Below are 25,775 nucleotides of genomic sequence, written 5' to 3'. Positions count from 1 at the left end.
TTAATATATAATTAATTTTTAATATAGTTAACTTTAAAACATTCTTGAATGCTAATCTAAGCTCTCTAAGGACTTTTATCTATATATGTATATATATATATATATATATATATATATATATATATATGTGTGTCTGTACACACACACACATATATATAGTAGAGCTACATATCCAAGGTCTTCCTTCATATCATATTTTGATTGACCTCAGATGGTAGAACAAAGATATTTTATATTCCAAAGGCTATCAAAAGCTATATATTGTGTTCTTACTAATTGGTTAGTTAAGGAATTCAGAGACTTACTGTCAGTTATAAAAAATGGCTTATATGCTTAATTGGTCCTTTCAAAAAGTGGTTTTTGGCCACTATCTTTTAGTTTTTTAGGTCATAAAAAATTAAACGTATCAAAAGGCAAAGAATTAAAATGGAAATAAACTGATATTTGAATTAGTACATTTGACATCATTAATTATGAGTGTACATATAATGAAATTAAAAATTAAGTTTATAATGATTGTTTTCCTATATTAGATAGTTATGGAATAATCCTAGTCAAATCAATACTATGAGCAGTGAAACCCTGAGTTCCAGCATGGTGAACATGTACCATGTCAACCCTGGAGTTGGGACTAGGACCACATTTCCTGTCCTCAGCCCACTGCCTTTCCATACTTTGTTCTGTCTTTTTTAGGATGAGCTACGTGAGTGGATTTGTATATGAGATATAGGTGTGGGAGATCTGATGCAGAATTTCGGAGGCTTGTCTGATTATTTTCCATGCATATACATGGATCTATGCCAGGAACAGGCTGGTGGCTTTGTATTTTTGTATGGATTTGTGTTTTCCTCCTTCGAACTAGCTCTATGAGAAGGGGGAAGGAAGAATGTAGGGTAGGGTATGCTGCCCAGGTAAAACACACCTGGATGCGAAAGAACTCTGCTCCATCTAGAAATAACGGAAATGATCTAGCTGTAGTCATAGCAGAATTGTATAGGAAAACATAAACTTTTGCTAAGAAAGAGGTACTTTTTTAAAAAAGCTGTATCAGTGTTGAATTTCTCAACTGATATTATTTTCGAGACCCTGATTACTAGAACTAATTAATAATAATCATTAATTACTGTGATAAAAACTCTAACCTATATTTAGGGAGAAAGGGAATTGATGTTCTTATTGAGTTATGTGGCAGGCCTTGTTTTTAAATATGCATTATTCCTTCAAATTAAAGAAATGTTTTAGTGACAGTTACTGAGTCTGTGCTTTATTCTAGGATTCAGAGAAACTGCGAGACTTATTCCAGGCAGCACTGGCTCTCAGCACCAGCACCAAACCATATGACTGTGTAACAGCTTCCTACCTGCTGAACTTCTTAATCTGTCAGAATGCCCTGCCGTCATCTCTGTCGGCCTACGTAAAAGCTCAGCAGGCTGTGTGTGGAAATGGAGATAAGTCTGCTGCTGTGGTAGAAAGGAACACATTGATGGGTTTGTATTGAGTAAATGACCTTTTGCTCTTATTTATCAAAACCAGAATCTTACTCGTTCACTACTCATTTGGTTAGAATATTTAATGGTTAAACATTTCTTTGTGGTTTATTTTATTTAAGAGTTTACTAGCATAGTAGTTTACGAGCATATAAAAATACCACGAGTTTCTTCTATGCACAGTTTACTTAGCTCTAACATTTGTTTTTAAACAGATGTTCATGTTAAATAAGTAAATATACAAATATACATTAGTAAAGCTATTATGAAACTCTCTACTAAAAATGTACTTTTTTTTTTTTCTGCAGAAATTTTACCACGGCTATATCCAGATCATCTTTGTTATTTCTTTATAGAACAGAGAGTTCCTTTGCTGTCAGGGTTTATGTTTTAACTGCCTGTCTTGCACCTGCTTTTATTCTTTCCATATAGCTAGTTCTAAAATCCAGTGCCTGAGTTGGTTTAGATATAGTGCTTTTCAACAAATATTTGTTTGGGATTTATGTACTTAATTTTAGGCTAATAAATCTTCATTTTGGAATTATACTGGAAATAAGGACAGATAGGAATATTTTTTTTAAAAAGAGAGGTCAGATAGTTGAAAATCATTTTCTCCGATATTTTTAACCTTTATGAAATATTTCAAATATTCAAAGAATATTTAAATATATACAGGATTTAAATAGTAATAATTTAAAAATTTAACAAGTTTTTCCCCTAGCTAAGTGATAACACCCAGCCTAAATACACCAGCAGCCACACCTTTGAAGGCTCTCCTTTATCCTAGTTCTCCCTCCCCACCATATAATTACCGTTCTGTTTTATATTAATCTTTCATCTGTTTTTTACCAAGGTTTTACCACCTGTGTATATATCATTTTACATGACTTTGAATTTTATATAAATACTACTACATATTGTAGACATTTACTAAAGTTTATTAATGCATTCTCTTGTTGATGGACTTCTCTTTTCTAAATAAATAATGCCAATGTGAACATTCTGAATAGGCAAAAAAAGAAAAATATGAAAAACAAGCACATGAAAAAATGTTCAACATTTTTGATTTTAGCAAATCAAAATCACAGTGAGGAAGCACTTCACACCCCACAGGACAACTATAGTAAAATATTAGATAGTATCAAGTGTTGATGAGGATGTGGAGAAAGTGGATCCGTCATAACTGCTGCTGGGAATGTAACATGGTGCAGCCGCTTTGGAAAACAGTCTGTAGGTTCTTCAAAAGATTAAATACAGAGTTACCATACGACTCCACAGTTCCAATTTTTGGCATTGTCTTAGTCAGCTTGTTATAGCTGAGGCTGCTATACTAAGCTACATAGACTGTATGCCTTAAACAACAGACATTTATTTTTTCCCAGTTGTGGAGGCTGGGAGTTTCAAGATTAAGGTGCTGGCAGCTTCCATTCCTGGTGGGGACCTTCTTCATGGCTTGCAGACAGGAGCCTTCTTGCTTTGTGCCCACACGGAGGGGAGAGAGCAGGTTTTCTTCCTCTTCTTAAAAGGATACTGATCCTATCAGGGAGGGCCCTACCCTCATCACCTCATCGAAATCTAATTACTTCCTAAAAGCCCACCTTCAGACATCACCACATTGGGGGGTTGGGCTTCAACATGATTTTTTTTGGTGGGGGGGATACAAACATTCAGTTCATAATGGATGCGTACTTAAGAGAAATGAAAGTATGTCCAGACAAAAACTCATACACACAATGTTCATAACAGCACTATTCATAATAGCTAAAAAGTGAAAACAACCCACATGTCTACAAATTGATAAAAGGATAAACAAAATGTGGTATATCCATGCAATGGACTATTTATTATTCATCTGTAAGAAAGAATGAAATCTTGATACATGCTACAACATGGATGAACTTTGAAAACATGCTAAGTGAAAGAAGTCACATATTGTATGGTTCCATTTATATAATATGTCCAGAATAGGCAAATCTATAGAGACAGAAAATAGATCCTTGGTTGCCTAGGGCTGGGGAAGATGAGAGGTATAGGGAGGGGAGTGACTGGTAAGAGTGAAGGGTTTTTGATGGGGATGGATGAAAATGTTATAAAATTAATTGTGGTGATCGTTTTTCATATCTGTGAATATAAAAAAACACTGATTTGTGCACTTGAAATGTATATATGATATGTGATTTATATCACAATAAAGCTATTATTTTTAAAAAAGCTGCTGTCCAAACAGCACATGGCGCCTGGGCGGGCCTAGGGTCTAATACCCAGGTAGAGGATTCTAGGAGGAATGATTCAGAGTGAATGCTGTAAATAGATCCAGGAAATCAGGGAAAGACACTCAGTTCTGCCTTAATTAGAAATGGATAACAGGGTGGCTACCCTGAAAGATCTTTTTTTAAAATTCAAAACCTCTCATATAAAGATCAGTTGAGTTGGGTGTTTTCATGGGAACTGTTTTGCTATTCACAAATTTATGTGTCTTCTTAAATTTGCATTACTTTGTGTGGTTTTTGTTTGTTTGATTTTTCTAGTTATCAAGTGCTTGTTGGAAAATCTTGAGGAAGAAGTATCTCAGGCTGAAAATTCGTTGCTTCAGGCAGCAGCTTCATTTCCAATGTATGGGCGAGTTCACTGTATAACAAGAGCTTTCCAGAAGTTACCTCTAAAGTAAGTGTATCCACAGTTCTCTCCTAAACACTCATTTCTGGGCTTCAAACTCTTATTGGAATATGTCCTGGGAAAGGAATGTATGGCCTTACAGATAATTAAAAATGTACATATATACACACATTTTAATTTCTTTTTTAATTTTTATTTTTTTAAGTGTATTTTTATTGATTTCATAGAGGAAGGGAGAGGGAGAGAGAGATAGAAACATCAGTGATGAGAGAGAATCATTGATCGGCTGCCTCCGGCACACTCCCTACTGGGGATCAAGCCCGAAACCCCGGCATGTGCCCTTGACTGGAATTGAACCTGGGGCCCTTCACTCTGCAGGCCGATGCTCTATCCACTGAGCCAAACCAGCTAGGGTCACATTTTTATTTATTAAATATTTCACAGAATGCACGATTTTGAAACCCAAATTCTTTCAACTCCTTTTATCTATTAATTTCTATTTATATAATCTGATTTTTTCTTTAGTATAAATTTCCCTAACACCCTTGTTGCAGCAGCCTGCAGTTGGTGAGTGAATGGAGACTTGTGGTGCAGCAGCTCCTTCTGATGTCCTACAGGCTTTCTGCTGTGGTGGCTCCCGTCATTCAGAGCTCATCCCCAGAAGGTCTCATCCCAATGGACACTGATTCAGGTCAGCAAACAAAGAAAGCTCAAATTCATGTAGTTTTCTTTCCTTTTAAATTCTTTTCCTAATCATTTATTTGGAGAGTTGTACATGGCAAATAAGGGAGAAAAAGTATTATTATTAGTGATATTTCTACCTTTTTACTAATATTTTTAAGTGTTATAAAATAACCTAAATAAATAAATAATAACCAGGTGATGAGTAAGGCACTTCCTCCCCTGGGGTAAATTGGGTTTTCTATTATTGTCATTTCAGAACACAATCTACTAGGTAATTGCTGGGACTGGGAGTGTGGGCAGTATAAATTAGAGAGGGGGCAATAGATGGGGTTCAGTCAGAGAAGGCAACTTTTTAGGAATCTGAAATGGGCAAAGATCATTAAATTAAAAAAAAAAAAAGATCCTCAGAATGCCCCCAATTGATATCCTGAACTTTCGTCTGTCTTTTCCCTCCCAACCCCTGTATCTTTGCAAATGGCCCTACCGAAAGTCTATTTATGCAAGTTAGGTGCCTAGGGCTGCTTGACATCTTATGCGTTTATATTTAGCCTGTCTCTACATTCTTTCAGTGTTCCCTGAAATATCTTTCAAATCTCTTTTCTTTTTATCTGCATCTTCTTACATTACTCCAGGCTTTTATCTTCTTTTGTTTGTACTAGGGGCCTCTGAACTGGTTTCCCCACATCTACTCTTATCTCCTTCTTGCGAGACACCGAAAGTAATCTTTTCTAATCATATAATTCATCATGTCACACATAACCTTTATTTGACCCTTGTGCCCTGCCCCACCCTAGCCCCTTTATTTAAAATACTTTAGTGATTTAAGACCGGGTCATGTAATAGTTTGGCTTCTGCAACTTTGCCAGCCTTCCCACTCTCTACTTCCCATAGGGTGCTTCTTCATGGAGTTGTTACAGTTTAATAGGGATCTTGTCTGTTTTTTCCCCTTGTGTTTAGCATAGTGCCTAGTAGAAATAGGTACACAATAAATATTTGTTACAATGAATAAATCAATGAATTAATAATTCCTGAAAGAATGGAAACTAAACTCAGTACCTGGGATGCCCTAGGTTATCCTATATAATAAAAGGCTAATATGCAAATAAACTGAATGGCAGAAAGACCGGTTGCTATGATGCACACTAACCACCAGGGGGCAGACGCTCAATGCAGGAGCTACCCCCTGGTGGTCAGTGCGCTTCCACAGGGGGAGCGCCACTCAGCCAGAAGCCGGGCTCGTGGCTGGTGAGCACAGTGTTGGTGGCGGGAGCCTCTCCTGCTTCTGCAGCAGCACTAAAGATGTCTGACTGCCAGCTTAGGCCTGCTCCCCATGGGTTCCTGGGGGCTCCCGGACTGTGAGAGGGCACAGGCTGGGCTGAGGGACCGCCCTCCCCCCTGCCAGAGTGCATGAATTTCATGCACCGGGCCTTTAGTATATAATAATATTCCTGTACTACAATAGGTCAGAAGGGATTGGCTGTTAACACCTAGAAAATAATGAAGTAAATTTACATTTGGACTCTTAAAATGTTAAGTTTAAATGCATTTTAGAGTACAACTGTGAGCCTTGTATTAAAAACACACTGAATATATCATAAACACACCACAGCATACAAGGTAATACCTTGGACTGATACTTTAACCTGGATGTGTATGTTTGCATAGAAAATGTTAGATTTTGTTCTTTATTAAAAATGAGTTGGAAAATTGGTGATGGTTCATGACACTAAGACATAGTTTATTAATTTATTTTAGCTGGTAGTCTAAATACAAAAATTTGATGCCTTAGCTTTCCTACTTAGTACATAGGAATAAAGAACACCCCATTTAATAACTAATATTTAAATCAGGGAAGTACCAGTATAGTGAGGGGCAAAAGTAGGTTTACAGTAGTTTTTATGGATAATAATAAAAGGATAACTAATAATACAAGAATAAACCCTGTTTCATGTACCCACAAGTGTAAACCTACTTTTGGCCCACCCTGTACAGTAGGTCCTCGGGTTACGTCGGAGATCTGTTGCTATGGCGGGACATAACTCGATTTTCGCAGTAAGCCAGAACCCACCTACATAAGCACCTACGTCACTCGCATGGAGCACATACACAGCAGTAATGAAGTGAAACAGAAAAAAATATTAAAGAAAGATAACAATTCCTGACCTTTACTTGTGGTAAATAAATAATAAAAAACATAAAGCACATATGTACATACGTCGAAATGACGGAACTTTTTTATATATATAAATAAATGGGAGATGGCGACGTAACCACAAAACGACGTACGTTGAGTCCGACATAACCCGAGGACTGTCTGTATATTTTGGATGAGAAATCTTGAATGTCTGTCACCTATTGTAGGTAGGGCCTGGAATGTATGCTAAAATTATGTTATTAACATTTACAAATATCTGTTGATCTCAAAAACTTGTCTGTGGTGCACTGATCTTTTCTTAATTTTGACTGTTTTTTCCCTCTGGTTTTCTCCACTCTCCTCCTTCCATCCCTCCCCCACACACGTTTGCCATGCATTCTGAATTCCTTGAAATGAGTTTCCCCAGAAAGCCAATAAAATTGAATAGCAGGGTTCTTAAAATTTTACTCGGATAATCCCTCTTTTTTCTTAGTCTTTCCATGGTTTCTTTTGGTCCAGTGTTACCTTTTCATGGCTGTCAAAATTTGCTTGTTTTTGGCAAAATCTCACAGAAACCACAAGAGAACATAAGATGTTGGTTGAATCATCATGATAGCAGTTTGGGTCTTCATATTTCCCATAATACCTAAAATATAAGTATATATAATAGGTATACAGTAAATACCTGTTCTTTGATTTGCTCTTTGATTTCAGATGATTACCTGTTATTCTTTAAAACCCTGACCTGGCTAACTCTTTATTAGCTAGTCATCAGTTCATTCCTTCAGCTCATGTTACTGAACCTCTGCCATGAGCTGATTTCTGTTCCAGGCACTGGCCACTCAGCAGTGAACAAAGTTTTGCATTCATGGAGCTTACATTTCCTGACCCAGTGAGTGCTTGGGGAATAAAAATGAAGTTTAATATAATACTAAGACTGTAAATCATACTTAGGAAGCAGTATTTTACATAATGCATTTAAAGTCAAATCTGAAATCTTTATGATGTTCCTGGGCTATAAAGATTGTTTTTGTTGGTGGTGGGGTTTCTTTATGTCTTTTAAACTTCCTACTTTTATACTTTGATAACTTATGTTGTAGATAGGGAAAACAGCCTCTTAAGAATAAAATGTGAACATTGATTGCTGTACTATAATGTCATTGTCCAAACTACTTTGCTCATTTGAGTCCTTGCATCTATTTGTTTTTATAGTTTTCTCTTCTCTCCCTCCACTTTAGGATATGCACTGTCACTTTTCATTTCCCTCAAATGTCTGTCTTTCTAAACCTGTGCCCCTCTTGAAATTTACTGCTTTTAATATCAAGAGTTCCTGCTATGCCCTAGCCCAGTGATGGCGAACCTTTTGAGCTTGGTGTGTCAGCATTTTGAAAAACCCTAACTTAACTCTGGTGCCGTGTCACATATAGAAATTTTTTGATATTTGCAACCATAGTAAAACAAAGATTTATATTTTTGATATTTATTTTATATATTTAAATGCCATTTAACAAAGAAAAATCAACCAAAAAAAATGAGTTCGCGTGTCATAGGTTCGCCATCACTGCCCTAGCCAGTTTTTCTTAGTGGTTAGAGCATCCGCCCTCAGACTGAAAGGTCAAGAGTTCGATTCAGGTACCTTGGTTGCAGACTCAATTCCTGGCCCATTCCCAGCGCATGCAGGAGGCAATCAGTCGATGTGTCTCTCTCACATCGATGTTTTTCTCTCTGTGTGTCTCTCCCCTTCTCTTCTACTCTCTCTAAAAATCAATGGAAAAATATCCTCAGGTGAGGATTAAAAAAAAGTATGCTTACCTTTTTACAATGTAATTTCTCTTCTAGAAATATTTTCTAGTCAAAAATACATAAAACGTTACAAAGTTATCTATTACAATATATTTGCAAAGGCAAAATTTTGTCTAAGTAATGATTAAAGAACAAATAAATGCAATGCAGGCAAAAAAAAAGAATAAAATTTATAAAAGTTTATTGCTTTTCTTTCACATGATTGAGCACCATATTGAGATTCTTAGACAATAGTAAGAAAAACGATGTAAATGGAATGGCAGCCTTTGTCCTATGAACAGTTTCTGTTGTGTGTTTTGTTTTGTGTGTGTGTGTGTGTGTGTGTGTGTGTGTGTGTGCTTTCTCAACCTATTTACTATATTTGCCATATTTTAAAAGTACACTGAGGCCCGGCCGGTGTGGTTCAGTGGTTTAGCCTTGACCTATGAACCAGGAGGTCATGGTTCGATCCTTGGTCAGAGCACATACTCTGGTTGTGGGCTCAATCCCTAGTAGAGGGTGTGCAGGAGGCAGCCAGTTGATGATTCTCTTTCATCATTGTTTCCTCTATTTCTCACCCTCTCCCTTCCTCTTTCTGAAATCAATAAAAAAACCAACATATTAAAAGTACACTTGGTGTCATTGAGACCTTATATAAATAAATTTCACATAATCCATCCTGTGAGTCCTTTCAAATAGAGCTCATTATCAAGTATTTAAAATTACAATATTTTTTTTAGGGCAAATACTTCCAAGGAAAATCAGCATGTGGTGTTGAACCGGGGTTTTATGTACTGTCATCTCTCTCCCTCAGAGTCAGCAAGCCGCTTACAGATGATTCTGAATGAGATTCAGCCACGGGATACTAATGATTATTTCAATCAAGCCAAAATATTGAAAGAACATGATAGCTTTGATTTGGAGGACTTGAATGCCAATGTACCAAATATTGATACTTCTGCAGAAATCAAAGGTAGCTTATATAAAATCAGTATTGTAATTAGTGTTTAAGTTTCAAAGAAAAAAAGTACAAAATTCTCTTTTTATATAGTAAATCAGACTGCAAATATATACAGAGCATTTTAGAAAATGAAGTCTTTTTTTTAGCTTATAAATGATTTATTTGGGGAATGAGTTTATAAAACTTTTACCAGAAAACGGTGTGCCTTAGAGCAGTATATAAGTTGCTACAACAGAGAGCCTTTGAGTGCTAAAACCTGTCCTGACAGCCAGGTGATATAAGAGCAGTGAAGCACTGGGAATTTGGGTTTGGGCAGCAGTCGGCTTCTTCCACTATGGTTCCTTGTCTGTTCTGAGTCCTTATAGTCAAGCAGCCTTTTAAAGGAAACAAACCTTATTATTCAATGAAATGTGAGCTGCTCTGTTGTGCCAAGCTTCCAGAATTATAGTTCTTACTGCTTATTTTCTCATAAGTTGTTATTTTATAATTTTCTATAATGCTACAAAAAATCAGAAGCAATATTATCTTAGCGATTTATTACACATTTTTGCATTCTCCACTAGATGGGGCTATTGTCTTATAAAAATTTCTGTATTTTTTCTTCATTACACAAAATAACATAAATATTTGCTTATTATATTAATTTCAAACAATACAGAGGTAAATATGATTTAAAAACAAATTAAAGTCCTCCTTCATCCCTAATCCCACTTCTTCCCTGTGAGTACATATCCTTTTAGACATGTTCTATGTATTTATGTATGTGTACATTTATCCTCTTAGTTTAGTGGGCTTTTAAAAACACAAATCGGATTACATTGTAAATATTGTTTGTTTATTTACCTTTTAAATTTAATAATTTGTCTTTGACTTTTTTTAATGTGAGTACTAAAATATTTCTAAAACTAGGAAAAGAGAGTAAGGATAATTATAGTTTATTTGCCATGGAATTTAAATATATTTTGAAAGTGAATTTGTATTTTCCTTCTATTTAAATAGCCCTATCCCACTCTTTTACTGATATAACAGCCACCCTCACCAAAATAAGTAATGAACTATAATTGTTATAGTCATATTTTATAGATGACTGACAGAACTTATTTCATGAATTTCCAAGGTTATACTTAAGTTTTGAAACAATATTGTATTGTATTTTTAAATTTATTTTGAAAATGGTATATTGAAAAAATACTTAACACAATTCCTACTCATAGGACATGCTCAACAAATGTTAGTTATTTTCTCCTGAGTAAATATAATTTATGACAAATTGGTTTGTTTAAGCAGATTATTCTTGGGGAATTTTGAATAAGTTTGTTCTAAGAAACCTGGATATGAGCAATCAAGTGTTGCAATAGATTTTTTTTTTTTTAGGTAAAGAAGGAAAAACATGTGATGTAACCGCTCAGATGGTGCTGGTATGCTGTTGGAGAAGTATGAAGGAAGTTGCTTTACTTTTAGGCACACTGTGCCAGCTTCTACCCATGCAATCCGTGCCAGAATCTTCTGATGGATTATTGACGGTGGAGCAGGTAGGGTAGATATTTATTTCACCTGGTATAATTTCTGGTCAAAGCACAGATCACAAATTTTTATTTATAACTCAACTTAAAAAAAAGGAATTATGACTATTTCTTGAATAAAGTCATACAGATATCAACTGAAGAAAGTTTATGGTAGTTTAAGGATTAGACCTTGTGATACATTTCAAAACTATGTAATTTTTACAAACATTTTTATTTTTCTAAGTTATATAAATAACTATAGGTTTTACCTCACTTTTAGCTTCAATATATCATTTTAATTTTAATTAACATACAAATTTAAATGAAATTATCTATTTAGTAAAACTCTACAAACCTCTTAAATTTTGCAAAGAAAAAATAGTAATACATTGGTTGATTATGGATCTCTTGTCTCCCACTCCATTGATAATAAATTTGTAGTCACTTTGGCTTGTTGGCTGACTTTTATTTTAAGACCACAAAGTTAGTTCACCATCTGGGACTGTTCAAGTGACTTAAGTGCAGTGTTTACAAGAAATTAGCTTACCATAGCATTTCATTTGGAAATATTTTAGATTTATTAGATTTCTGTTTTTTAATTGATTCCCTCTTCCTCTCCATGTGGTTTCAACAAATCCATTTCCCACCATTTTCTAGCAAAGATATGCAACATGTACTTTCATTTTTAACCTTTTTCAAATAAAGATAATTTTTCCCTTAGCGTGTTACAACATTTGAGAACAAAACAAACATTGTACTATGCTAATGCTGATTATTTCTATAATAACCATTTGACTAGTTCCATGGAAATAATGCTAATATTTTTATTCTCACACTCTCTTAGGCTCATGTGCTCGCATCTGGTTAGCGGCTGGGCTTGTGATGATGTTGCAAGGCCCTGAGATGGAGAATGGCAGAGGGAACAGTACACTGCCAGCATCATTATGTTCCTTATTCTCTTCCAAATCAAATAGGTTTTAGTGTCTTAGAGTTACTTGTAGTCATTGCTGGTGACTGGCTATAGTGCCAATGCCAACGTATTTGCTGAGGAATCCAGCTATGATTAATGATTACCTCACTGATGGTCACCATCTCACTAAACAGTAAACATATGCTAGAGTCTCAACTTTTCAAGGACAAGTTAAAACATCTAGTTTTTTGGGTTTGTTGGATAGTGTTTATAAAAAAACAACAACAAGGGAAACATATTTTGCTTTTACTGTAACTGAGAAAGACCTGAAAGCTTCCTTTGAAAATTATTTTGCCTTGCCATCTTTTATGTAGCACCCAAATCATATGAATTTAATTTACGTGGGATAACCATGTTAATATTGGGGGCTAATATACAATAAAAGAGATGTGTGTAGAAGAATAGCAGCAACAATAACAAAGAGGCTCTTCCAAACCAAAGAACTCTTCTAATGACTGTTTTCTTAAAAAAAATTGCATCCTGTTTTTCGGTAAAATATTAGTTTCTAGTCTAATGAGGTTTAGTCATTTTCCTATGTCGCTGTTTATGTGGTGACCTCACTTATATAGGTTTGAGAAGAATTAACAACTGGATGAATGATCGAGAATGTCCCTGATAGCACTGTTCTGGCATTGAAACCCTGCCTTCTTGGAAAACTTTATTCTTGGTCATGCTGACTTGAAAGAAATGCCTCAGTGTAGGAGCATATTTAGTCAATGAAAACCCGAAGTCTTCAAGAAATTAGTTTTATTCATATTACTGAAGGAGTCTCACTTTTAAACATAAAATTTGTTCTATGAAATTCCTTTAAATTAAAAATACTCCCATGTACTTAAAACGCTTACAAATTAAAAAATATAAATGACTGAGAAGAATGTAATTTACATTGGAGCAGCTGGGCCATGCCTAAGGTCCACCTTCCTTCCAAGGGCATTGTTGCCCTGGCAACACTAGATCTTCTGTGCACCTAGTGCCAAAACTAAGAATTTAAAAGTCAACACCGTAGCTGAGGGTGACCAGAACAGACCCGCAGAGCAGACGCAGTGAAGTGGCTTGTAGGCAGAATGCTACCCTTTGTGGGGGAGAATGTAGAATTTGGATTTCTTATTCCCGAGACCACTAATAACTGTGATCTGCTTTTCTCTCAGTGGATGAAGGAGGCAGTTCCCTACATCCTAAAATACTGATGTTCAGCCTTATGCTTCTCTACTCTCTACTCACCCTTCACTCTTGAAAAACTAGGGTAATTCTGTGGTAATTTGATGTCTTGAATGTAGGATTTCCTTTATAGCACAGTTCCTCTATGGCCATCTTTATGGCCCTTTGTTAAAGGGGGGGACCACTTAAATACCACGTGTGTGTGTGGTTTATGATAGGCCAGCAGGTAGTGAGATTTTTGTTGCCATCCAAGAACTGGAGCTCATTTATAATTGTGAATATTCAGTGCTATGTTCACAAACTATTAGAGCTGGAAGGATCACAGAGATGATATTATCCAGCTCCCTTGTACAAGGGGAAACTGAAGCCCTTGGATGCTACCTGGTTTGCCTAAGATCACAAAGCTGGTTTGTGGCAGCTCTGGGACAGGAACCCAGTTCTTCTCCTTTCCAGCCTGTGTTCTGACACGGCACAGTGCTGCTTTTGTTCTGACCTGCTCATTTAATTTTTCTTTAGATTTAATTTTCCCACTTCCCATACCCAACCAAATTTTTGCAAGCAACAGGATAGTAAGGCAACTTGCTACTGAACTTTTTAGCAAATGATTCATTTCCCTAAGTCACTTGGGAAGCAGTGTGTCCTCTGCAGCTTCACCAAGAGGAAAATGTGCCCATTCAGAGGCAGTCTGACTTTCCTCCTGAGAGGTAATCACATAATGAAAGGTTCTTTCATATGTCCCTGTACAAGAGGCAGAGATAAAACCAGCTTTGAGGGATGTAAGCTGAGACCCTTCAAGAGTGAGTACTACGCGCAACCTTATCTCGCAACTTCCTGACTGGTGTGTGTCTAGGTTTCAAGCTGGATGTTTTGCTGATGGGAAGTTTTTGCTTGATACATTTTGTTGGTCCTCTTTCCAGGGGATATCAGATACCCAGTTCCTACTGATTTTTTTTTAAACAACTTCCTCTATCTAGAGTATCAATTCATATATATTTCCCCTAATATTCCTAAAAAGAAGCTTTTGGATAGATTTCTCTGGCTGCTTTCCCCTTGGTAGTAATGATTACCACAGAAATCACATGAATAGAAATAATGATCAACTATTAGAAATTAGGTATTTTTTAAACCCCTATTTTAGATTCTGTTGTAATTTTTATGATGTACATGGCTAAGTGGGTTTATGCATTCCCTCAGGTCTTTTGTTACTGTTTTAGGTTTTCTGTAGTGGACCTCAAAATGGGAAATGTTTATTAGCATTCATAAGCCTTAAGAAATTGCCTTTTGTATTTTCTTTGCCCAGGTTTTTTTTTAAAAGAAATTGTGAAAAAGTATCCCTTGAATTGTACTGAATGCAGGTTCACATTTTTAAGCTGTGAAATGAAATTATGCACAACATTTAGTCACCTCTTTATTGACTGTCTTACTACAAGGGTACTGTGGGAACATAAAGAAATGTAACATGTGGCTCTCTGACCTCAGGAGCTTAGAAATATAATAGGGGATTGAAGAAAGTCAGCCTAAAGGACGATTGTTAAAATGGCACATAGTTAAGAATTTGCTATAAATCAATGAACAAACATTCTAGTAAGATGTTTTAATAACAGAAAACTATTATCTGTGCTGTTATTATGTAAGATAACAATGTTTAGGCATTGAAGAAATCCCAAATATTAGTAAGAAATCACTATAGTAGAAAAATGTACCATTTAAGACATTAATTATCTTACTATAGTGTAAACTTTTATAAACTGTAACGTGGAATTAGAAACTCCTAGTGATATTTCTAAGGTTATAAGAATTGGCTGTGACTCAAAGTCAGACTTTATTTATTTATTTATTTATTTTTTATTAATCCTCACTTGAGGATATTTTTCCATTGATTTTTAGAGAGAGTGGAAGAGAGAGGAAAGCAAATCGATTGGTTGCTTCCTGCATGCGCCCCAACTAGGGCCCGGGCCGGGGAGGAGCCTGCAACCGAGGTACATGCCCTTGACTGGAATCAAACCCGGCACCTTTCAGTCCGCAGGCTGATGCTCTATCCACTACTCCAAAACAGCTAGGGCTTAAAGTCAGACTTTAAATTAAGGTTTAGAATTAAGCATTACACTTTGATGATACAAAACAAAAACAAAAATGGTCATTTATTGTTTGCTCTTCTGTGCCAGGTCCTTTGCTAAGTGTTATATGTATAATCTTTTTCTCTCAGAATAATCCTGTGAAGTAGGTTCTAGTGTTATCCCTGTTTCACAGACCAGGCAACTGTTACTTAATTAGTTGCCTTAGTAAGGAGGCCAAGTAGGGATCCTGAACTCAGCTCTCTTGGCTTCAGAGTCTCGAGTCTTAAGCACTATACAATGTTTTCATAAAATTTTCCATGTATGTTTAAATCCTCTTGGGTTTATCTAATTTATAGTGAGTGGAATTAGCCTTGATCTTCTGTATTTCTCTCTACTGGCATATATAAAGGACAAATAAAAAATATATTTACATTTGTCCTTCGTGGGTTTTATGTCTAGATGAGCCGTTAGCTCCCCTGAGTAGACCGCTGGTGAATTGTAGATGCCTAGAATCGTGACATGCAGCAGTACTTCCCTGTGGAATTTCACACCCTGTAAATCCATAAAGCATATTAATATGCCTGTAGAAGTAGGCTTTATGAAAACTTAGAAAGCAGGAGCTGTTAAACTTAAAAAGACAATGACTAGAACTTACTTTTAAGAATAGAAAGCAGGGCCTTTTTTTGTATTTTTACCTTAATTCCCTTTCAAAAATCTTGAGAGCTATGTTATTTATTAAAATAACATCATCTACGTTAAAAGAAAGCTTTTTTTGAATTGTAAGTAAGACCTTAGTGGCATCTAATGGAAAGTTTTCAGAGGATTTTTTTCATTTTTAAAATTAAATATTCTGTTTCCTGTTCTGACTGTTGTCATTAATTTTTAAGTCATTTGCACCAGCTGTGTTCCCTGTAGTCTCATTATCCAGTGGAAGGGTGTGGAAGAACAGCATGGCCAGCTGTTCTTAGGCCACACTGCCTTCTGCACTTTGTAATGGGGAGCATCCTTACCTTTCACTGTTTTCTGGCCTAAAACTTCGAGGCCATTCAGCCAGGTTTGCTAACCCTGTCATATTATTCTGTATTCAGTCATGTGAAAAGACCCAGTCAAGTGTCTGGCTGGGAGCAGGTACTTAATAAGTGTTTATTCATTCAGTCTAGCCACCCAGCTTCTTTCCATGTTGGTTATCCTCTTCCTTTGTGGTCCACTCAAGTATGTCCTATTTGATGTCCGGATATGAAGCTTCTTCTAATAATCTATTCCAGTACAGAAGAATCTTTCATTTCTAATGACATGAAATGAAATGAGCTTCTAGAGGACACCCCCAGCATATTGGTTTTCTCTGAACTGAAGCACTGTGAGGACAGACATCTTGGTTTGTTCTGCCCTATCTCCCCTTGCACTAATCTGCTAAGCATTTGGCAGGGTGCTGAAGTTTTATTTAAAATCTGGATTTTCTGAAGCCAATACCCACCAAATGTTAATAAAAATACAGCCAACCCAACCAGTTTAATAGTTAACTTGGTACAAAACCTTATCAACAACTAATTGTTAGTCATGTCTTCTTTAAAATAAATGGTTGTAATTGTTATTTGTCTAACCTTGCATGCCGAAGGGCAACATATAGGAAAGCTGTGGGTAGCCTTTCGGAAAATTCCATGGTTCTGACTCAAAGTAATGCCTGTCAATTTTCAGTCCTTTGCACTAAATCTTTCCATTCACATTTGTGTGTCTCTAAGAGGTATTCATTGGGAGTTGCTTAATGGGTTGGAGTTTCATTTTGGGATGATGAAAATGTTCTGTAGATGGATGGTGGTGGTGATCGCACAACAATGTGAATATACTGAATGCCACTGAACTGAATCCTTAAAGATGGTTAAAATGGTAAATTTCATTATGTGTATTCTAACCACAGTAGGTGTGTGAGGATTGTCACCTTGTGTGATTGTCTGTTGGTGTTGAGTGATATGTGCTAACAAAGAACACTGTGAGATTTGTGAGGCTGGCATAGGGAGGCAGTTCTAATATAGCATTCCAAGATTGCCAACTCTGGTGCCAGACTGCCTAGGTTTACGTACTGGATCTACACTTCCAGGCTGTGTGACCTTGAATAAGTTACTTGGCCTTTCTGGGCCTCATTTTCTTCATTGTAAAATAGAGGTAATAGTGCTTATTTCATGGATTATTATGAAGATTAAATGATACAAAAATGCTTAAAATACTACCTGTCACACAGTAGAGTTATGGATGGACATCTATCTATCTCTGAGTTCTAAATGATATTACATAAAACTGTAAATGTAAGCAGAAACTGAACATTTATTTATTTTTAAATTTTGTTTAAAAGGTAAAAGAAATAGGAGAGCACTTTAAACAACACCTTTTACAGTCCAGGCACAGAGGAGCATTTGAATTGGCTTACACGGGCTTTGTGAAACTCACTGAAATACTAAACAGGTAACGCAAACCAATCCTTTTGTGTACATTTTAAAAAGACTAGATAAACCAACCATGTGCTTGAAGTAGAATGTAGTTGTGGCTTTTGATGTTTAAACTCTTGGAAGAAATTGTTTTCTTAGGTTTCATTGTATGATTTACTGCAGACGATTTAGTGAAATGTTCACACTGGGTTGTTCTTTCATTGAAAAGTGATTTGAAGCAAACTCAAAGATTTTGCTAAATATAGCTTTGAAGTTACCATTTCTTTTCTTTAAATGAAATGACTACTTTGTCTGAAAACTTCTTGGTATGTAGAATAAAATAAGCCCTCCAGTTCTTTGGATTTTTGTGTATTACAGTCAGAAAGGATTTTATGGGTGTTTGTTTTTTGGTAGTTTTATCTTATAGGAAAATTTTAAAAGAACAGTAATAGACCAAAAAGCATAAAAGATTTTCCCCTCTTACTTGGAATAATATTTAGGTAGATTTCATATATTTAGCCAATTTTTTTAATTATTATATTTTTTTACATTATAGGTGCTGATAATTTCATTCATTCATATACTAGATTTCCTCCAAATAGCGTCTGAGGAAACCTTAAATTACTTAATGACTAAGTGTTCATGGCAAGGGTTCTCTAAATAAGAGGTAGTATTTTCCAGGAAAACATTTCCATTGCCTGGAAACGTTTTGAAATGAAGAGTTCTGCCAGCCTTGTACCCTCAGCATACATTTTATTTTGGGCTGTTAGATTATCCTTGAATATTTTTGACACATTTTTTTTTTCACACTCCTGGTAAAAACATTTATAAAACATTTTGGCAGTTATGGGCTGCACAGAATATCTTTAAATGATATGCTAAAATATGTTCCTGACTTTAAACTACTGATCTTGAAAATATTTTATTACCTTTTCAACTTATTCTTTCCACTGTAGACATGACTTAGGAATATTTTTTTTTCTCACAACACAACATACTTTCCTCTCTTAAAATCAATTAATAAGTATATATTGAACACTAGTTGTATGCCTAGTACTGTGCATGGTTTGGAGGATATAATACTTCTTTATAAGATAAGGTTCCTTTTCTCAAAGAGCTTATGGTTTAATTTGTGAAATAAGCAGGATGAAATTCAAAATACTTAACAAATAGTATTTCTTGGGCACTGACTGCTCAGAACAGACATTGGTATAAGCATCCAACATCGCTGTATGTACGGGTGTGTGTTAGCTGAATACCAACCTCGAAAGTGAGACCAAGATAAACAATCTAATATAATTATCAATACTGGTGTGAAATTTACAAATTCTGTAGGAATATCAGAGAGAGAAAGTAACGGGGATAGGCTGGTAGGGCTTAATGGAAGAGGTGGGATTTGTGCTAATGGATGAGTAAGGATTAAGTAGATAGGAGGAGAAAGGAAGAAACTTTGTGAGCAAATGTGCAGAAGCTATAATCAGCATGGCATATTGTTAGGTGAATAAATAAGCCAATCTTATTGTAATGGTGATGGTGGTGGAGTTTACTAGGCAATATCATACAGCTGGATAGATTGAAGCCAAATTAATGGATATCTAGAAAGTAGGTGTGCTATAATAGGGATGGAGAGAGATATTGAATATTTTTAAATCTGAAACAGATAGTAGAAGGGATGCATTGTAGAATAGAGAAATAGCAGTAATGTATGACACAAGCTCTTAGTTATGTTTATATTCATTCCATTTATTGGCAATGAAATTGTATGAAAGCTTCATCTCTATAGTAAAGAAAAGAGTATTTGTTCTATTAACATATCTCTCTGACATTTTTTTTTTTATCCTTACCTGAGGATATTTGTTTCATTGATTTCTAGAGAGTGGAAGGGAAGGAGTAGAGAGAGATGTAAGGGAGGAAGGAGGGGGAGACATAAGGGGGAGAGAGAGAGAAAGAGAGAAATATCTACGTGAGAACACACATTGATTGGTTGCCTCTTGCACACACCCCTACAGGGGCTGGGGAACCTGTAACCATATGTGCTCTGGACAGGAATTGAACCCATTACCCTTCAGTCTTCAGCCGATGCTCTAACCACTGAAAAAACCAGCCAGGGCTCTCTCTCTGACTTTCGTTGTGTAGATCAAATAAAATAGATATTTATGAAGATCCTTTTGCATTGTAAAATGTTCTATAAATGTACACCATTATGAGGTTGTGTTGGTTGTGGTGTTCCTGTGTAAAGTAGTTTTTTGTTGGAAGTCTTAGGTTATATGGATTGTAATGATAGATTGTAGTGAGGAGAACCTGGAATTAGTTGAAACAATCTAGCTTTGAGCTGATGAGAGCTCCTCTGTGATGGTGGCTCTGGCAGTGGAGGTAAAGAAGTGGCATCTCAGTTAACCTTCAGCCCCACACAGTAATAGCTCTCCATATGATGTATTGACTGCTTAGAAGGAGAGCTGTGGACATTGTTTTATATTTCATGATGATTTGATATGTCAGGAATTAAGGAGTTTCAACTGGGTGATTCTTCTCAGGGTATTTACCGAGTTCAGTTGATGGTATTCAATTGGCAAATGATCTGATCAGGAGCATCCAAGACAGCTTTATTCACATTTCTGGCCATAGCATCCAACATTGCTATATGTGCGGGTGTATGTTAGCTGATGGGATAGAAAATTGGGCCTAGTTGAGACTACATGTGACTTCTCAGCATGGCAGTCTTAGGGTAGTTGAAATTCTCATAGGGCAGCTTACACCCCCCACCCCCACCCCCCCCACCCCCCGCCAGCCCAGAGAGAGTATGCCAAGAGAATCAGGCAGAAGTTTCATGGTCTATTCTGACCTAGCCTCGGAAGTCTGACGGCATTGCTTCAGTCACATTCTTTCGGTAATAAATGAGTTTTAAGTTCAGTCCAAATTCAAGGGGAGAGGAATTAGACTCCACCATTTGATGGTGAAGTGGCAAGATCATACTGTAGAAATGCACGTGGAGTTAGAGATAGTGTAGTGGCCATCTTTGTAAATGCAGACTGCTACATGAACCACTGAACGTGAGTGATGGAGTTTCCCAGGCAGTCCACACTTGTTCCTGTACTTTAATTCTTGGTGACCAGAAAGGTGGATTTGATATTAACAAAGGTAAGGAAACTGAAAAAGAATTAGTTTAATAAAAATGAATAAATTTGTATGTGTTGAGTATGAGATTATAATGGCTTGTGGTGGTGGAAATATTTGTCAGAACTTGGAGATAGGGAATTAGTTTTGGTTATGTAACAGAAACAGAGATGTAGATTTAGGAATTGTCACCATAAACATCATAGTTAATAGGGGAGGGTGTAAAAGGAAAGAAATAGAGGACCACGGACAGAGACTTTTGGGCAAGTATACTTTTTGGTTGAATGGTACAGATGAAGGCATTCCAAATATGGAATGGGGAGACTAGGCAAGGCCCAGGGCCTGGTATCTCAGCCATTCCTCATGGTTGTCAATCCTGGATTTTAACCAACTGTTGTGAGTTCTCAACTGTTGCTTCCAAAGTGGTTCTTGATCCCTCTGGAGACAGTTCAGGTCTGCTGAACAGAATGTTTTGCAGAGAACATCTTTACAGTATGTGTGGCTTCCTTTTGTTTGGTTATTATTTTTTAAAGGAAATGTGTTTCTTTTGGATCCTTTGAAAGCTTTTTATAAGCTCTTAACTTAAGAAAAAGTTACTTAGGCATACAACATTTAAAACATTTGCAACATTTATTGCAAATCCACTGAGATGGAGGCCAACTGCTGGTCACCTCTTGAAATCCAGCTGTGTTAAGGAAGGAAGCACTTAAAGAGATTAATGGATAAATAACTGAAGAGTTAAACATGAGCCACATTGTTTGAATTGGTTTGAATTGGATTATTCAAAATGTCATCAAATTTAAACTGACTTTACTACTAAACAATCTGTTAAACAGTTCACTATTGAACTAATTAACTATTCACTATTAAATAATCGTCTACAAATAAGTAGGAATGGGAAGCACTTCTTTTTTCTGGAAATTTTTTTGAAAGCAGTACTTGCGCACACACACACACACACTATATATATATATATATATATATATATATATATATTTAGATAATTTTCTAGAATCTTATTTTCTTATATGGTGCTTTTTATTTAGCATTTGGTAAATATTCATATTCTCTTTTAAAAAACATAATTACCAGCCTAAACATTTGATTGGAGTAGTTAATTGCATTAAAGTCGTAACTCTAAAATCAAGTTTCTGATGAAATTCATACTTGCTTGTTTATTCTCTCTGTGACCTTAGTATTTTAAGTTGGTTTTTTTTAATGAAAATGAACAGAATGCTAAACTGGGGTGGTAAGCTGGGGAATCTAGTGTTCATTTGTCTAACCATATATTAAAAGCTTAATTTTAAGGGGACTAAATTACTGACTGCAAGTCTAAATCTAATAGGGCAGTTTGTGAATACTTGATATTGTCGTACTCTTCATATATATGAGTTGCTCTACTAATTGAAATGTAGTTTAACCTACAAATATTTACTGCAGTAATTACAATCATTTTCACATTATTGGCTTGAAAAAATGAACTGCTGACATTTAGCGGTTTTTGTCATAAAAATGCTAGTGCTGACTCATGGTTGTCAACAATTATGGTGGACAGTGGTAATTTAAATATGTGTTGAAACTTTCCTCAGTTAATTATAGCTACTACAATTCAAATAAATCCAACAGAAAACATCTTACAAACAATTGAAATGTAATAACGAAAAAAAATTTCATTATTGGAGAATGAAAGACCAAGTCTCTAAAGAATATGCAATTGAGTAAGAAATAAATGTAGAATTTAATGTATAAGATTTGGGGAAAAAGTCATTCAACTCTAAATGAAAGAATATACCATCTTGTCTAAACCTTTATTCTTCTCATCTCCTTTGGCAAATGTGTTTAAATAAGACACTTTTTATTCCTGAATGTCCTATGAATTTTATTTGTAATATTAATTAAATAAAGAATAACTAAATGATGAGTCACTCTGAGAAGCCATATTAATTCTTTATATAGAAAATTCTTTAAATTTTTTCACTTCTATAGTGGATGAAAAGGATTAGGAGAAAAAAAACTGGAATGTCTTAACGTTTAAATTCTAAATCTTTGTGTTTTTGGTTTGTGACCTCTGAATTTGTGTTTTTAAGCCCACTCTATAATTGAGTGAGATATTACCTTCTTTCTGGAACTTTAAATACTCATTTTTAAAGTTCTCATAGTAATACTAAGTCATTTAGACACAATAAAAAAAGAATCTTATTTTTAATAAGTGACCTCTATCTCAGCTTTGTTAGTAAAGTCCCAGAGTTTTTTTTTTTTTTTTAATATATTTTTATTGATTTTTTACAGAGAAGAAGGGAGAGGGATAGAGAGCTAGAAACATCGATGAGAGAGAAACATCGATCAGGTGCCTCCTGCACACCCCCCACTGGGGATGCGCCTGCAACCAAGGTACATGCCCTTGACCGGAATCGAACCCGGGACCCTTGAGTCCACAGGCCAACGCTCTATCCACTGAGCCAAACCGGTTCGGCAGTCCCAGAGTTTTTAATATTAATTTTTTTCTACTTGATCTCAAGGCATGGTTATATTAAATATTAAGAGAATCAATAATCTGGTACATTCTTCTAACCACTTTAAAAAATATATATACATATTTTTAATTGATTTCAGAGAGGAAGGGAGAGGGAGAGAGAGGTAGAAATATCAATGATGAGAGAGAATCATTGATTGGCTGCCTACTGCATGCCCCTTTCTGTGGATCGAGCCCGCAACCCGGGCATGCACACTTACTGGGAATCTAACTGTGACCTTCTGGTTCATAGATCCATACTCAACCACTGAACCACACTGGCATGGCCTAACCACCTCTTTTAAGCTACCATATTTTGCTCTTCCCTCCATGGCCTGGTGATTGGTAATTCCATTTAGATTTGGTCATCGTTATTGCCTGTGCCTGTAGCCAAGGCTCCAAAATACCCCCCTGATGTTTTAGCCTGTAGTAAACCTCAACAGTACTCAATATGAGGGAGGTAAAGATGACTTCTGTTGATATGTAACTTTCTCATTGGATCTCATTTGGGCAAATCATTTTTCAGGTGTAGAATTTCTCCATGCTTCAGGGTTCTCTTTAAAATGTGTGTGCACAGGCACACAACTTTCCTGCACATCTGTCACTGTTTATTTAAAGTGAAACAATAAACTTGGGCTTTTAAATAATAAACATAATACTTGACTAAAGAATGAATGGAGTGGAGAATTGAGCTTATGAAATAATTGGAGATTGGAAAAATCTCTAAGTTAGGAAAAATAATATACCCAACGAGTTTTAGGAAATGAAGGTAACATTTCTCAATTACCAGTAGTAATATAACTAATCAGAACTCAACAAAAAGTAGCTCTGTGTTACCATACTTAGGTGAATGGATGAAGCCATTCGAAAACCACTTTGTAGTCAGGGAACCTGATTTATTGGCACAAAATAGTCTAATGACCAATTAGTTGGGTATACAGAATATATAATTTGATTTTGGTCTGTGGTTTTATGCTTATCTTAGGAATACTTATCTACTATGAGTGAGATAGCTTTGTGGATAGAAATCGGACTAATCTGTTTATGGAACAATAATTTGCTCTAGTGATCTGCTCAAGACAGTACAAAGGCCTAAACCCCAGCCTGGCCTGGCCTGTTCATTCCTGTTGCTTTTAGTAGGGACTCAGGTCATAGCACTTAGCAAAGAGGGGAAAAAAACCCTCAACAAAACCCTCTGCCTGTTTTCTATCAGCACCCCTGCCCCCCTGTTATTTTAAATTTCTACTTAAAAAAAAAAGTAAGTTTATTTTTTAAAAATGTATCTTTATTGTTTAAAGTATTACAGATGTCCCCTTTGCTGTTCCTCCCTCCGCCCCCATTGATCCCCTCCACCTCGCACCAGCCCCTCCCAGACCTTCAGCACACTATTGCCTGTGTCCATGGGCTATGCATATATGCAAATAAGTTTTTGTCTGTGATGAACAAGAAAACCAGAGTGGTCTGATTCCTCCCACCCCCACTCTTAACCACATCTCCCTTGGAGTATAGAGAAAAGAATATTGAGATATAAATTAGACTTGAGTTCCATCTACCAAGCTTTTGACGCTAGGAGAGCCATTTATCCCCTCTGGCCTGCTGTATCCTCTGATAAAGTAAAGGGTTCAGCTTTCCAAGTCTACTTTCAGCTTAGCCTTCTGCTCATTCATTATACAATGCTGCTTTCTAGTTTTGTTTTGTTTTTTTTTTGATTTGGGGAGTCTGGGGATTTTGGGTATGAAAGATTGAGGGAAGTTGGATACATTTTTTAGTAAACTTCCCTTAGGACTGGTAAACTAATCTCTTAGGAGTATTTTGTGGATTAATAACATTTCGTGAGAGTTGTTTATGAAGAACCTTGAATCCCTTGTAAGAAAGTTACAGTTTTAATGATGTACTCAGAGACTGAAGACACTGCATATTTTGTATTAATTTGACATGGGAGTGAAATAAAACAAAGGAGCCTTCAGACAAAGAGGATGTCTGCTCTTTCAGTGGAGAGCCACTCACAAAAGCAGGGTTGGAATTCCCCATGGCTGTGCTTGGTGACTGCATAGAGTTGGCACAAAGAACCAAGTCCTGAGTTACTCAGTAACCTTTCCCTTTTCATTGCCGACACCTGGATTGTGTGATCAGGAACCAAAACCAACAACTAGAGTTTTTTGCATTGTTCTGGAGAACGTTGTCTGCTTTCATTTTTACCTCTGAATTCCTTCATTATCATAAACACCAGCAACTCTGGAGTTTTGAAATCACTTCCTTATAACGTAAGTTTTCCTTGCTGGGGTGTAAACAGAACTTCATTGACTAGTCACAACTCTAGGTTAGGCTATTGTGTTTTTATAGGCACAGTGACTTTACCATTGTGAAGCCTTCAA

At 36.1% G+C, this 25,775-nt stretch overlaps 1 protein-coding gene across 6 annotated transcripts in view; it reads left to right on the top strand.

Annotated features, from left to right (window-relative positions):
- THADA (THADA armadillo repeat containing) overlaps positions 1-25,775 on the top strand; it is a 293,514-nt gene that overhangs the window by 34,593 nt on the left and 233,146 nt on the right. For 4 of the 6 annotated variants that reach the window (XM_070429113.1, XM_070429112.1, XM_070429110.1 and 1 more), the window contains exons 17-22: positions 1,274-1,487; positions 4,016-4,151; positions 4,658-4,794; positions 9,518-9,676; positions 11,039-11,196; positions 17,702-17,811. In XM_070429113.1, coding sequence (XP_070285214.1) covers positions 1,274-1,487; positions 4,016-4,151; positions 4,658-4,794; positions 9,518-9,676; positions 11,039-11,196; positions 17,702-17,811 — 914 coding nt within the window. Of the gene's footprint in view, positions 1-1,273; positions 1,488-4,015; positions 4,156-4,657; positions 4,795-9,517; positions 9,677-11,038; positions 11,197-17,701; positions 17,812-25,775 lie in introns of those variants that run through there. The other 2 variants (XM_070429111.1, XM_070429114.1) reach the window with 2 other exon arrangements.

This window comes from Myotis yumanensis, unplaced genomic scaffold, assembly GCF_028538775.1.
Source record: "Myotis yumanensis isolate MYYU_CA2020_CCGP unplaced genomic scaffold, mMyoYum1.0.hap1 SCAF_11, whole genome shotgun sequence".
Taxonomy (NCBI): Eukaryota; Metazoa; Chordata; class Mammalia; order Chiroptera; family Vespertilionidae; genus Myotis; species Myotis yumanensis.
The sequence above is the reverse complement of the archived record's forward strand: the minus strand, read 5'-3'. Positions and strand labels throughout refer to the sequence as shown.